The sequence below is a fragment of the Pseudorca crassidens genome, chromosome 10, assembly GCF_039906515.1.
Source record: "Pseudorca crassidens isolate mPseCra1 chromosome 10, mPseCra1.hap1, whole genome shotgun sequence".
Taxonomy (NCBI): Eukaryota; Metazoa; Chordata; class Mammalia; order Artiodactyla; family Delphinidae; genus Pseudorca; species Pseudorca crassidens.
The window spans coordinates 67,251,764-67,267,266 of record NC_090305.1 but is presented as its reverse complement, the minus strand read 5'-3'; the positions used below and the strand labels follow the sequence as shown (position 1 = coordinate 67,267,266).

At 49.7% G+C, this 15,503-nt stretch overlaps 1 protein-coding gene and 1 long non-coding RNA gene across 2 annotated transcripts in view; one reads left to right on the top strand and one right to left on the bottom strand.

The window, feature by feature from the left end:
• The window catches only part of ELP6 (elongator acetyltransferase complex subunit 6), a 45,245-nt gene that overhangs the window by 17,829 nt on the left and 11,913 nt on the right, over positions 1-15,503 (top strand). Inside the window, 1 exon segment of the mRNA XM_067754180.1 lies at positions 14,517-15,056. Within this exon segment, the coding sequence (XP_067610281.1) occupies positions 14,517-15,056 (540 nt within the window).
• LOC137232379 (uncharacterized) lies at positions 13,577-14,587 on the bottom strand. Its single transcript, XR_010947008.1, has 2 exons — positions 14,469-14,587; positions 13,577-13,819 (listed from the first exon to the last, which is right to left on the bottom strand). It is a non-coding gene; the product is annotated as an uncharacterized lncRNA (long non-coding RNA).

The window sequence follows — 15,503 nt, the reverse complement described above, 5'->3', positions numbered from 1 at the left end:
TACGCGGGCCTCTCACTGTTGTGGCCTCTCCCGTTGCGGAGCACAGGCTCCGGATGCACAGGCTCAGCGGCCATGGCTCACAGGCCCAGCCGCTCCACGTCATGTGGGGTCTTCCCGGACCGGGGCACGAACCCGTGTCCCCTGCATCGGCAGGCGGACTCTCAACCGCTGCGCCACCAGGGAAGCCCCAGACTGGTATTTCTTATCTCTTAACCTTCCTATCTGTTTGTTCAAATATCTTTACCCAGGCAGAATCTTTATGCTTTTATTAATCCTTTAGGGAAAAGTATTTTGAAATTTCTTTTTAAAAAAATCTATCCTTTGGGCACAGTGCTTATTTTCTGGTTTCTCAGTGAAGTCTTCCTCGGTGCATTTCCCATGGGGCTCGGGAGAAGTAAATCCATGTGGGTCGAATGAGTGACGATGAATGAATGAATGGTTGGATCAACAGGGGTGTGAAGTGCTGTGATGGTGTGCGATGAGTTTCAAGTACAGTGAGAAATCTTTGGAGAGCTATTTTAACCTTTCTGCTGTAAGCCACACCGTGGTTACTGTGTAAGACCCAGGTACACCACGTGGCAGCTGTGTTTGGAGCACAGGATGTGTGTTGAGCAGGGTCCCAGCAGCGCATCAGGGCTGTGAGGGTAGGAGGAAGGAGGGGGCGCTGTTCTTTCTCTGATGCCAAACAGAGAGCGCTCCACACTGGCTGTAATTATTTTAAAAGCGGAAGCCACTGCGGGCTCCAAGCCTGTGCCCTGGGGTCCACCATGGTGAGGAGGTCTGGGGAAAGAGGAGGAACCCGCACAGGGAGTGGAAAAGGAGCAGTCAGGGAGGTAGGAGGATCACCAGGCGAGTGAGCCAAAGAACCGTGTCGAGGAGTGATGGTCTGTGTGATGTGTTGCTGCTGCTGAACTGAGATGATGGCAGTGGGACCTGATGGTGTGTCAGCAACGTGGAGGTCGCTGGTGACCTTGAACGAGCAGGTCCACGGGGTTGGTGAGGTTGGAAGCGTGATTAGAGCAGGCTCAGGAGGGAGTGGGAGGAGAGGCAGCCCACAGTGTGCCGGGAGCCCATTGCCTGGGGCTCTTTGTATGGAGGCTGTGAGGCCCCATGTTTTGGGCCCCATGGGTCTCCAGCACAGACATTTTGCAGTGTCTTGTGCGACCATGGCCAGCTGTTCTCTCCAAACCCTTGGAAAGCCATTCTCAGGGCTGCGGCTCCTTCCTCCTGAGAGGGGCTGTCTTCTCCTCTTCTCCCAGCCCGATTCCAGCCACCTGCCCAGCTCCTGTTTGCTCATCAAAGTCCGCACAGCCTTGCCCAGCCTCCCTGGGGGTCGGGCAGGTTGGGTGCACCCTCCCATGGCCACACTGGTGCTGTGGTGCTTCTGGCTTCATGGGAAGTGTCTGTCCCTTCACTCCTCGGAGACCCCGGGTGGGTGTCCCATCGCCCACCTCTTCAGGGCCCTGTCAGCCTCAGCTGAGAGCTGGGCTCCGTCTATGCTTCCTGAAGGAATGGGTGAGCCCAGAGAGACCCCGTGACTACCCAGTCGAGGCCCCCCTTATTGCTTGAGGAAAAGTCTGGGCTCCCAGGGGAGGGAGGCAGACCCCTGCGCCAGTTCACACTGGGCAGACCTGGGTCTCTGAACTGGCCTGTAGATCTTGGGCAGGCAGGTGTTCAGACTTTCCTGGGCCGTCCAGCCCCGATAGATCCCTTCATCAAGTCTGATCCCTTCATCATCAGAGGCCCAAGTGGCGGTTACATTCAGCTGTGCAGTGAGTTGGCCGGGGCGCCGGCCCTTTGTGATGGGACTGGGCTGGCACAACCGTGTGGGGAGAGGGACGGCTGGCAGGGAAATCAGAGCAGCCCTCTGCCACCAGCTCCGGCTTTCCGCTGGCGATACGATGCATAAGAGGATTAGGGCTCAGAACTCAGGACAAGGGGCTCTTATTCTCAGCACTGCATTTTCATTGGCTTGCAAAGCCTTAGAAACAGGAAAAAAAGTTGAAGAGGGACTGCCAGATCTCTCACCCTCCAAGCCCTGTGCTTTAGGGGAGCACTGGGAGCCCCAGCCCCACAAGTGGGATGGTTGACACCCAGCCCAGTCCAGGTCTGCCTGAGGTCGGATCTCCAGGGCCTGTGGACACATCCTCCCCTGCTGCAGAGGCCTGAGCCACCTGCGGGCTGCACAGGAATCCCAGGATCCTGGAGTGTCAGGATGGAAGGAAGCGTACAGCCACATGTTCCAACCTCCGCCGTTGAAATTCCCGTGGGGGAAACTGAGCCCCACAGAGAGGCCATGACTTGCCCAGGGTCACTCATCGAGGGGGGGCCTGGGCTGGGCCTGGAGGGAGGAATGTGAAGGACAGGGGCTGTTGGGCCGGCCTGGGAGCCAGGCCTGGTCCTCCAGGACCGCACTGAGGCTGATTTCTTTCCACCATTGGTTGGGTTTGCCTGCTTTAGAATTTCTTAAAAACATAATCATAAAGTACGTACTCCTTTGGATAAGACTTCTTTCTCTCAGTATAATGGTTTTGGATGTCAAATGGATCAGTACTTTGTTCCTTTTTATTGCTGAATATATTCCACAGCTTATCTATTCACCAACTGACGGACATTTGATTTATTCCCACTTTTTTGTCTATTACAAAGGAAGCTGTTATGAACATTCATGCACAAATCGTATTTTTATCAAAAAAATTTTATGATGGGGAGTATCATAAAATTTTTTATGCGGAGTATAGAGAATAATGTAGCAAACACACTCTTTAATCAAGTATAAACATCTTGCCATATTCGTTTTTTTCTTTTAAGAAGAAAACACATATAGTTAAAGCCTCTGATATATGCTTCCTCTTCCTCCCTCCCCAGAGATAACCCCATTCAGACTCCAGTGTTTATTATTCTCATGTATGCAGTTGGCAGTTTTACTGGGTAGAGTCACTCATTCCATTCAACAAATACTGAGCATCTCCTATGTGCAAAGCACTGGTCTAGGCACTGGGGGTACAGCAATGAACCTGATAGGAAAAAATCCCTGTTCTTGGAGGGATGACATACTAGTATGGTGATATTAAATAATTAAATCTATACTGTGTCATGCAGTGGTATATGCTGAGGAGAACAATAAAGCAGAAAAGGGAGACAAGGAATGATAAGGTGGGGGAGTGGCTTGAAATTTTAAATAGGGTAGTCAGAGAAGGCCTCACTGAGAAAGTGTTCCAGTTTCTATGGCTGCGTAAGAAATAATTCAAAACAAGTGGCTTCAACACAAGAATCATTCATTACCTCCCATGGTTTCTGTGGGTCAGGAATTTGGGAGCATCTCAGCTGGGTGGTTCTGACTCGGGGTGTCTCATGAGGTTGCAGTCAGAGGGGGGATGGGCTGGGATCACCACCTCAAAGGCTCCTTCACTCACATGTCTGGTGTCTGGCCTGGGTGAAGACCAAAAACCTGGAGGCTAGCCCAGCTGGGGCTCCCTGGGCATCTCCCTCTGTCTCTCTGTGGTCTTTCCACTTGTACTCTCCAGCAGAGCAACTCCAAGGCAGCCAGACTTTTTTTTTCTTTTAATTTACTTTTGGCTGCGTTGAGTCTTTGTTGCTGTGCGCAGGGCTTTCTCTAGTTGTGGTGAACGGGGGCTACTCTTCATTGTGGTGCGCGGGCTTCTCATTGCGGTGGCTTCCCTTGTTGCGGAGCATGGGCTCTATGTGCGCGGGCTTCGGTAGTTGTGGCGCACCCCCTCAGCCAGGTCTGCCTGAGGTACACCCACAGTCATTCTGGGATATCAGTAGTTTTGGCAGGATTCTCTTTCACTATCTCTTTCCCTGACCACACCTGGCTGTTAAGCTCCACTAATTGCAAGCTGATTGCTCCACTATTTTCAATACTCCCCTGGGGTATAAATTGTTCCACAGTCTAATCCAACTAAATTCGGGCTCCTTTGAAGGGATATCTCTTAAGGTCAGTGTTTGAGATTTGTTCCGACCCCAAGGTAGCTCTTCTTAGCTATATCTTTCCCTGGTTCTTTCTGGTAAACCAACCAACCTACCTACAGTTTTGCTTATATCTCTAGTGAATATACCAATCCCTTAATTGCTTTTCACTTACAACCTCCATTGTTTTTGAAAGCACCTCTAGGCTTGAACTTCTGTTGCAAATGAAGTCAATCCTTTTGGGAAGAATTTTGGGACTCCCTGCCTTCTCCTCACCCGGGGCAAAATCTCTGAGCTGTGGCTCTGGACAATGGCTGGGACAAGGCACATCTCCAGGAGCTGGTCACTCTGTGGAGGTGGGGAAGTAACTTCAATTCTTCTTGGCTTATCTTCACCTTATGAGCCAGGTTGAGGACAATCAGGACCCTGGTATTCTCAGTGGCACTGCACCCAAGCTAGAGCCTGCGTCTCACCAGTGGAACCTGGGTGGGCTAAGGGAACCACCACCTGAGTCGCACTCACCCAGAACTTAGCCTCAGCAACAGGTAACAGGATGAAAAATGCTGGCATCCTGTCCCTTGGGTGAAGATGGTTCTCCAACTGGGAGCTGGGGGGAGAGGAAGCCCTAGTGTTCTTGGCTACACAGTCTGGAGTGGAGTTTCCGTCTTGCTGAACTAGGACGGGAGGGGGTGGGAATGGGACTGGTTCAAATGCCATAGCTTTCATTTTTCTTACCCAGTAGATATTTTGAATAAATGTTTCTTCATTTGCTGAATGCCCTTAGAACAATTTCCAGGGACTTTAAATGGCTGGGTTTCTTTTTATAATTGTCACCAGTTTGACTGGGGAGTGGGAATGCAGGGCTTCTCACACCGTTATGCCAGAGGTGGAAAACCGATGGACAATTAAGAGTACCAGGATTTTGGTTTGGATATTGCAAGATGTCAAATCACCAGGTGACTGTCATAGGCAATGAAGTAACATTTTTATTTTCTGCATCTCTGTAGTTCTTTCCTGTAAAAAGACTTTGAGGGTGTGCAGAACAGAACGCGTAAGACAATCCCCCGCCCCCGTTTTCACCCTTTTTTTTTTTTTTTTTGCGGTACGTGGGCCTCTCACTGTTGTGGCCTCTCCCGTTGCGGAGCACAAGCTCCGCACGCGCAGGCTCAGTGGCCATGGCTCACAGGCCCAGCCGCTCCGTGGCATGTGGGATCTTCCCGGACCGGGGCACGAACCCGTGTCCCCTGCATCGGCAGGCGGACTCTCAACCACTGCGCCACCAGGGAAGCCCTTCACCCATTTTTTTGGTCTTCTCGTCCATCTTGGCACACAGTGCACTGTGTAAGACAATGGAGCAGCAGCAGGTAGAATGCAGGGCCCAAGACTGGTGAGCGCATGTGGCCAGGTGTCCCCCTCAAGCATCTCATCTGAGAGCAACTAGACTTTGAGAAGGAAAAAATGTTGATGGGCATATGAAGATGGTCTGGCTGAAAGAGCACAGGAACTGGGGCCCCGAACACCTCTGGTTTAAACTCATCCTGACCCCCTCCTCCTCCTCTTGTGTTGCCAGTGGTGCCTCCCTCCCCCTCTTAGCCCTTCACCCCCTGCCCCAGGGTCTTCTCACTTCTCCAGCCTGAACAGGTTTTGTTTTGTTTTGTTTTAATTAATTAATTTATTTTTGGCTGCATTGGGTCTTTGTTGCTGCATGCAAGCTTTCTCCAGTTGTGGTGAGCGGGGGCTACTCTTCATTGTGGGGCGCGGGCTTCTCCTTGCAGTGGCTTCTCTTATTGCAGAGCACGGGCTCTAGATGCATGGGCTCAGTAGCTGCGGCTCATGGCTGTAGAGTGCAGGCTCAGTAGTTGTGGAGCATGGGCTTAGTTGCTCGGCGGCATATGGGATCTTCCCGGCCCAGGGCTCGAACCCATGTCCCCTGCATTGGCAGGCAGAATCCCAACCACTGTGCCACCGGGGAAGTCCCCTGCACCGGTTTTTAAGATTTCTCCCCTCCCCACCACACAGCTAGGCCCGGTTCAGCCCCTCCTGGCCTCCTGCCCCACCCCTCCTAATGCAGCCGGTGCTGTGGCTTCCGTGCCCTGTCTAAGCTCCCACCTCCTCGTCAGCATGGCACCAACGCCCCGCCTTCCTCCCTCCGTGGTTGCAGCCCCTCACAGACTCTCCGCTGACATCAGCTCTGACTCCCCCTGTGTGCTCTCCCTCTCACCCCATGCACAGTCTCATGTGCCCTGAAGCTCCTCCCACAAGAAGGGCAGGCTCAGCAGACCACTTGGGGCACTGGCAACCCAAACTCCTGGGCAGACCCTCGATCAGCAGGGAGGAAGCTGAAAGAAAAGTAAGTGTTCCAGTCACCTGTCCTGCAGGGGCACCGTTCTGGGGGGCTCTCTGCATGCTCTTCCCAGACCCCAGCTTGACAACACACCTCCACCCAGGCCTCTCCAACTTCTGTCTCCCTCTCTGCTCTGGGGTTCCCTTCCCAGTAAGTGACGTCATCTCAGCTCAGCCTTTTGGGGAAGCCAGGCTAAGAACTCTCCTCTCTCATCTTCTGCAATCCTCCCACTTCACCAGAACAACCACAGGTCCATGTCCCCTTCATTCATTCATTCATCACACTTATTTAGCACCTACTGTGTCACAGGCCCTCTTTTAGGTGCTTCGTTAATAAAGAGACAGAATCCCTGCCCTCACCCAGCTTACATTCTAGTGAGGAGAGGCACTGGGTAGCAAACTGAATTGTGAGTTAGACGATAAGTTCTACAGAGAAAAATAATGCAGGGTGGGAGGTGGGGAGTGCTAGGGGTCACACTAGCTGAAGCACATGCTCAGGTGGATTTCGGGGTCAATGCCTGTGAAAGGAAGGGGGAGGAAACAGGACTGGGAAGAGGGAGAACCTGAACAGTGACACAAGTCCAACAAGACCCCGCTAGGGCGTTCTGGAGCAAGTATCCTCTGCGGGAGCGCGGCTCCCCAACGCTGGGGCGGAAACCACCAGGCCTCAGGCCTCAGGCCCCGCGCTTCCCTCGGTCAGCAGACAAGGGCGCTCTGTGAAGCCGAGGTGGACTCTGGCAGAACTGGCAGCTGTAGGTTGTATGGCCATGGCTCCTGCCTGCAGATCCTTCTGGAAAGGGGGTCTGCGTGGTGTGACTCCATATCTACTACATGGAACGTGCTCAGGGAAGGCCTCAGGGAACAAAGCCTTGAAGGAGTTCGGGGAAGGAGCCCCGCAGACCCGTGGAGGAAGAGTCTTACAGGCAGAGGGAACAGAAGCGCGAGGCTCTTGAGTGTGGTTGCGTCTGAGGCCTCGAGAAGCAGCACGGAAGCCGGTGGGCCTGGAGCGCGTGAGCAGCGGGCAAGGAGTCCAGAGCAGGAGCGGGCCAGCCCTGGGAGGCCAGGTGAGGACTCCGGCCTTTGAGCGGGAGTGAGCCATGGGGGGGTGAGGGGTCAGGGCGGTGGGGACACTACTGAGGAACAGGAGAGCCCATGAAAAGTCCACTGCTGGGCTTCCGGATTGGGGAGGTAAGGACGCCAGTGATCCGGGGCCCAGGTCAAAAGGCCTGCGAATCAACTGTGCAAGGAACGCTCGGGGTTTGTTAGCCCGGCAGCTTTAGCCGGTGTCTGCTGCCCTCTAGTGGACATGCTTGGGATTACCCAAGCCTGCTTTCAGCTTTGCTTCTCTACTTTCGCCTGCAGTCTGTGGGTTTTGCAGGTTCACCTACAGCTTGGGGATATAAAAACTGTTTTGTCACAGACGGTGGAGGTGTCAGGCACTTGGAGGAAACAGTTCATCAGCTTAGAGACAGGACGGCAAGGGGAAGCTGTGATGTAGATGCAGCAGTGGCTGGAGCAGGGCTGGGGCAGGGCCATGTGGTGTTCTCTAGCAGCAATGGTCAGCGGCAACCAGAAGCAGGGAGGTGGGGCTGGAGGATGCACCCGGGTCGAGGAGCTGTACAGCAGGTGCTGTAGAGAGGAGAGCAAGGTGAAGACACTGAGGGTGATTGACAGAGAGCTCTGAAGTCCAGGGCACAGTCCCTGATGGGGAGGGAAGGGAATGCCGCTGGGAAGGCCCAGCTAATGGAAAGAAAATGGACACGTTGAAGACCCGTAGGTCAAAACGGATCTGGAGATCTGGTGGAGTGAGGGTGTGAGAAGACTGGACAAAGAGGGAGTGGCGTGAGCCATGGAGCCACTGGAAGCACTGATGTTGGAACCCAGGGGCCTGCACTCCGGCTGCTGCTGCAACTCTTTACCACCGCCGCAGCCCACAGTCACCTGCTGCTGCTGCTGTCATAAGAGTCACCAGCAGCAGGAAAAAATGGCTTCTTCCAGTTGGCAAAACAGTCTGGAGGATGTAGTTTTCAGGCTTCCAGCCCCTTCCATATAGAGGAGGGCGCTGCAGCCCAGGGGCAGTACCAGCTTCTTAACTGCTATGTAAAACCCCCTTCTTCCTTTTGTTCCTCCAGTTCCTTCCAACACCCTTTGACCCAATTTCCTGCAACAGATCCTTCTGTCTCAGAATTTTCTATATTTGCATTGCTCTGTCCAACACGTGCATACACTATGACTAAGGGCAAATCCAGGTATTTGAGGACCTGAGGCTTATTCAATGGGGGAAAGTAATTCTCTTTAAGAAAAGGAATACAGGGACTTCCCTGGTGGTCCAGTTGTTAAGAATCCACCTTCCAATGCAGGTGACGTGGGTTCGAGCCCTGGTCAGGGAACTAAGATCCCACATGCCACGGGGCAGCTAAGCCCGTGCATCACAGCTACTGAGCCTGCGAGCCCACGCGCCACAACTAGAGAGAAGCCCGTGTGCCGCAACGAAAGATCCCACGTGCCGCAACTAGGACCTGACACAGCCAAAAATAAATAAATAAATATTAAAAAAAAAAAAAAAGAATATCACCAATTTGCAAACCCCTAAAAAAAAAAAAGAAAGAAAAAGAATACAACATTATGAATGAAAAATGAGCTTATTAGCTTTATGGTAAATTCACTGTACATCCCCAACATACCCTAGGTAAACTTGCACATGTGTACCAAGAGACATGGTTGAGTATGTTCACAAGGGTCTTCATTGTAATAGAAAAAGCTGTAACTAACCCGTCACTATTGATAGGAAAATGGATAAATACATGAAGAGCTAATATTTTACATTAAAATGATACCGATTCTCCTCAAACTCGATCTAAAGATTCAATACAATATGGATCAAATTACAGCAAGGTTAAACGAAACATGCTACTTCTAAAAGTGATCTGGGGAATTTCCTGGCGGTCCAGTGGTTAGGACTCTGAGCTTCCACTGCCAGCGTTCCTGGTTCGATCCCTGATTGGGGAACTAAGATCCCTGCAAGCTGCACAGCCAAAACTAAATGAAATGAAATGAAGAAAAATAGGTGATCTGTGTCCCTTACTTCACCACAAACACAAAAATCAATTAAAGATGGATTAAAGGCTTAAATGTGAAAAGAAAAACTTCACAACTTTTAGAGAAAATCTTCTATATCCTTATGACCTTTGGGGTAAGGAACACTTTCTTAAAGAGCTCATACAATAAAAGACAATTTTGCTAAATTTTGGGTCATCAAAAGATAATCCACAGACTTCCATTTCCATCCAAGTTAGAGTAAAAAAGACTAGATTTACCTTCTTGCTTAAAACAACGACCCCCCCCACCAAAAAGATGAAACATACAAATATATGAAACAACAACTTTAAAGACATTGGACATCAGGTAACAAAGGACAGTGATCCATGGGAAAAGGGAAAATAACAAGATGAGCCCTCTGATTGTCCAAGCCCACTGCCTTGAGTTTCCACACAGGGAGGAGGAGCTGAGGTGTAATTATCCCGGAGCTGAAAAGATGGAGCGGAGGGTCTGGAGAGACCAAGGCTGCCAGAGTTCATAGACATCAGAAGAGTACCAGAGAGGAGAGAGTTTCACAGAGAGAGAACCTAGAGATCTGCAGAGGGTCATCCTTCAGTATTCAGCATGTGAGGAAACTACCAGGGCTGGGGAAAGAAGCATCAAAAAGAATAAGAGGACTGCACAAACTAGGAATAGAAGGGAACTTCCTCAATCCAAACAAGGGCATCAATGATAAACCCACAATTGGCATCAAACTCAGTGGTGAAAGATTGGATGCTTTTCCACTAAGAGCAGGAACAAAACAAGGATGTCTGCCCTCGCCACTCCTATTCCACATTGAATTGGAAGCTCTACTTAGGGCAATTTGGCAATAAAATAAATATGAGGCATGCAGATTGGACAGAAAGAAGTAAAATTATCTCTATTTGCAGATGACAAGATCTTATATGTAGACAATCCTAAGGAATCTACTAAAAAACTACCAGAACATATAAGTTCAGCAAGGTTTCAGAATACAAGATGAATATACACAATAAACTGTATTTTTATACACTTGCAAGGAACAACCTGAAAAATAAAATTAAGAAAAAGTTTCTATTTGCAATTGCATAAAAAAGAATAAAATACGTAGGAATAAATTAAACATAAGTGCAAACCTTATACTCTGAAATCTGCAACACATTGTTGAAGGAAATGAAAGAAGACCTAAATAAATGTAAAAATATCCAATGTTCATGAATTGAAAAACTTAACATTGTTAAGATGGAAGTACTCTTCACATTCATCTACAGATTCAGTATAATCTCTATCAGAATCCCAGGTGACAGGGATTCTTACCTCACATCATATACAAAAATTAACTCAAAATGGATCAATGACTTAACTGTAAGAGCTAAAACTACAGAATTCTTAGAAGACAACATAAGGGCAAATCTTTATGACCTTGGATTTGGCAATGGATTCTTAGAAATGACACCAAAAGCACAAGCAAACAAACAAAACAGTAAATAAATTGGACTTCGTCAAAACTATTGGGTTGGCCAAAAAGTTACTTCCGTTTTTAAGTAAAAATAAAAGACGTTTTTCATTTTCACCAAGAACTTTATTGAACAACGTTTTGTTCCACTACCTTCTGCCATTTTTCAGGCAACTTCATAATTCATCTTCCCAAAACTTTTTATCTTTTTAAGCAAAGGACTGTTCCAGGTGCCTTTTACAGTCTTCCAGGGAATTAAAATTTTTTCTATTAAGAGAATTTTGTAAAGACAGAAATAAATGGAAACCCAAAGGTGCAATGTCTGGTGAATACGGCAGATGAATCAGAACTTCCCTGCCAAGCTGTAACAGTTTTTGCCTGGTCATCAGAGAAACATGCGGTCTTGTGTTATCCTGATGGAAGATTATGCGTTTTCTGTTGACTAATTCCGGATGCTTTTCATCGAGTGCGGCTTTCAGTTGGTCTAACTGGGAGCAGTGCTTGTTGGAATTAATCGTTTGGTTTTCTGGAAGGAGCTCATAATAGAGGACTCCCTTCCATCCCACCACATACACAGCATCACCTTCTTTGGATAAAGACCGACCTTTGGTGTACTTGGTGGTGGTTCATTTTGCTTGCCCCACGATCTCTTCCATTCCACACGATTGTACAGTATCCACTTTTCATCACCCATCACAATTTGTTTTAAAAATGGAACGTTTTTATTACCTTTAAGCAGAGAATCACATGTGGAAATACGGTCAACAAGGTTTTTTTCACTTGACTTATGTGGAACCAAAACATCAAAGTGATGAACATAACCAAGCTGGTGCACATGATTTTCAGCGCTTGACTTGGATATATTGAGTATGTCGGCTACCTCCCACTTGGCGTAATGTTTGTGTGTGTGTGTGTGTGTGTGTGTGTGATACGCAGGCCTCTCACTGTTGTGGCCTCTCCCGTTGCGGAGCACAGGCTGCGGACACGCAGGCTCAGCGGCCATGGCTCACGGGCCCAGCCGCTCCGCGGCATGTGGGATCCTCCCGGAGGGGGGCACGAACCCGTGTCCCCTGCACCGGCAGGCGGACTCTCAACCACTGCACCACCAGGGAAGCCCGCATGCGGTTTTGTTTTAAACGGTGTGAGTACAGTTTCCCTGTTGAAATTGACTGCTTGAAGGTCCGCCCTGTCTTGAATTCTTTTGATTACCTCCCCGAGGATCTTTCTTGGGGGCAGGTGTCATTTACAGCCCTGCAGGCTTTGTGAATATTAAGTGCCCATAAGCAGCGGGGTTAAAGTTGTTGTTATGGGAAACCGCCACAAGGCAGCAGCATTTCCTCCTGCCCAACTCTGGTTACTAAGGTACGGGGGCCTTAGGGCTAGTCCTGTTCCTGGGTTGTGAATTAGAGTGGAATGTGCCAGAAGAAACACCCAAGAACTTGTGTTCCTTTTCTCATTCCCCCTTACCCTCCCACCCCCTCCCCAGACAAATCCCAACCTCTGTCAAACCTCTATGCTGAGGGTGCTGTCGTATATAGGTGGGGCGCCTCTAAAGAAAGAGGCTGCACGTGGGAACCCCACCACCAGGAGACGTGCAGACCGGGTGACATTTCAAAGTTCTTCCAGCCCAGAGGTCCATCATTCTTTGGGTGCACTAGGCTTGGTTGAGGTGTAGGAGGGCCCACCAGAATCCAGAGACTGTGGTCCATCCAGAGGGGACCTGTCACTACAAGTCCAACGGGGGCTGCTTTGCTACCACATCCTTCCCAGCTCCCTCAGCCCCAGGACAGTCCAGCCTTTTGACCCAAGTCTGTTCAAGCTTTAGGGATGTGACACCAGCCCCAGTCACCGAGCTCTGATTGGAATAGAATAGGCATTTCTTTCTTTTTTTTTAAATAATTTTTATTTTCTGTTGACATATAGTTTATTTACAATTGTCATGTTGTTGTAGGTCTATGGCAATGTGATTCAGTTGTATTTATTCATGTATCTGTTATTTTTCGGATTCTCCTTTTACGTAGGTTATTACTGAGTGTTGAGTAGAGCTCCCTCTGGTGTACAGTAGGTCATCTTTGCTTATCTGTTTTGTATGTATTAGTGTGTATGTTAATCCTAACCTCCTTATTTAATCCTCTCACTGCGCTTTTTCCGTTTGGTAACCCTAAGTTTTTCTCCTTGTGTGATTCTGCTTCTGTTTTATAAATTAGTTCATTTGCATCAATTTTTCACTTCTACCTATAAGTGATATCATATTTTTCTTTTTCTGATTTTACTTTGTATGGTCATCTCTATGTTTGTCTATGTTCCTACCAATGGCATTATTTCATTCTTTTTATGGCTGAGCAATAGGATTAAATTCTATGGTTCGCCATGTTAATATGTCTTAGTATATATAGGGTGGTCTAACTCACGTGTGGCTATATTATTGGTATGAAGCGGCACTCATTTTCTGGGAAAGGGGATATTTCGGTTTTGTCTTAGACAATGTTCATGTTCTGTGGTCAACATTATGATGGAGTTGTGTAGTTTTGTCTTTATCCATCACAATGAGGCTGATGTTGTTGTTTTGTGAAACTGTTCACACTCGACAGGAAAACATGGAGACCTAGCTTTGAGTGTCAGGGCAGCCCCTGGATGCCCCTGCCTGCTTTCCTCTTTCTCACATAGCAGTAATCATGAAACATCCACTCTTGGCTGGAGGATCTAAGTGATTTTGACACATAGAGACAGGAGCCTCCATTTCCAACCTAGATGCAGAGCTTCAGATAAGTGACTACATTCCACATCTTTTTTTAAAAAATAAATTTATTTATTTATATTTTATTTTTGGCTGCGTTGGGTCTTCGTTGCCATGCACGGGCTTCTCATTGCAGTGGTTTCTCTTGTTGCGGAGCACGGGCTCTAGGCGCACGGGCTTCAGTAGTTGTGGCTCGCAGGCCCTAAAGCGCAGGCTCAGTAGTTGTGGTGCACGGGCTTAGTTGCTCCGAGGCATGTGGGACCTTCCTGGACCAGGGCTCGAACCCGTGTCCCCTGCATTGGAAGGCGGATTCTCAACCACTGCGCCACCAGGGAAGCCCCACATCTACCTTAATCTTCTCATTTCCATGGAAACCCTGGACTACTTTGCAGTACAGGCCACATTTTGACTTTTTCTTTAGACAGCTGTGCTCTGATGCGAACCCATCAAAACACTGCTTCATTTAAATTTCCCCTGAACCCAGATCCTCACACAACTTTCTCCTGTGCTTGTTGATAGGCCCGTGGGCTCCACTTGTTTGCTATCTCCCTCACTGTAATGATCAAATAAACTTGACTTCTTCGAATTACACGTTTATCCCTGGGGATGTGAGGTTGATTGGGCTAGAAGAAAACTATACATGGTGTACTAGATATAAATGGTATGGAAAAAAAATAAAAGCGGGGGAAAGGATAAGAGGTGCTGGGGAAGGGGCTGTTGCGATTTAAATAGGATGCTTACGAAACTCCTCGGTGATAAAGTGACATCTGAGCAAAGATCTGAAAGAAGTGGGGGATTTTTTGAACGGTTGAGTATCTAGGAAAAGAGCAGTAGAGGAAGAGGAAACAGTGCAAAAGCCCCGAGGAGGAGCTTGCACAGCGTGTTTCAACCACACTTAGTCAGTGACCCTACGTTGACAACCTCTTTAATTCCGAAACCTACCCCCACTCCATCGTTACTCCCTTATCCTGCTTTTTCATTTTTCCACAGAACGTTTCAATAGATGATTCCGTGTTCATTATGTTTGTTTTCTGCTCTGCGCGAGGGAGGGCATCTTCGCCAGTCTGGGTCGCCGATGCAGCTCGAGCTTCTAGCAGTGTTGGGCACGCCGCAGGAGCTCGACAGGCCGTACTGTCCGGAGGCCCCGGGCCGGGGAGAGAGAGCGGTCAAGGTAAGGAGGAAGAAACCGGTCTCCTGGGGCCTCGGTGGGGGGAAGCCCCTGCTGGGGACCCGCAGGTAAGGAGCCACACCTCCCAGCGCCCCGGTCCCCCGGCCGGAAGCGCATCCCCGCGCGTGCGCCGGGTGCGGCCCGGGTCAAGGCGCCCGCCCGATTGGCTGCGGCCGGCGCCTAGAAGCGGCGTTGCGCATGCGCGCTCCTTCCGCGCGGTTTTGTGGCATGGGTTTTGATCTTCAGCTTCCGCTGTCTCCGCGGCAGCCCCATCTTCCCGTCTAGGGTGCTCGTTCCCGTTGCTCGGAATGTTCCCGGAACTCAATAACCTTCTCAACACCACGCCTGACCAGGCGGAGCAGGTAAGAGATTGCACGGTCGGGAAGGGGGCGCGTCCTGGGAGCGTGGCGGAAGACCGTACGGGAAGCGTACGCGGACCCGTGAGAAATAACGCGACGTCCGGGGACCCCGGGGCGCCTGGGAGTTGTAGTCCAAAGAGGGCCCGCCCGGGGCTGGCCTGGACATTTGGGCTTGTGGGAGGTGGGCATCTGGCGCCTTCTCGAAGGTCGTGCGTGCCCTTGAAAGTCCATAGGAAGCATGTCCAACGTTTGGATTGGCTTAAGTTCACAGACGTGTACTGGGCGAGCCCTTTGCGTGTTCAGTGTGGTGGGAGTTACGGCGCCCCAAAAGAGGCTGCCTGAGAGGAGAGGAGAGGAGAGTTCGACTCTCCACCCATCACGTGGGACCAGCTTCTTAACCACCCTGAACCTCCCTCTGGCTCGGGAGCGCTCGGCAGGTCGCAGTGAATG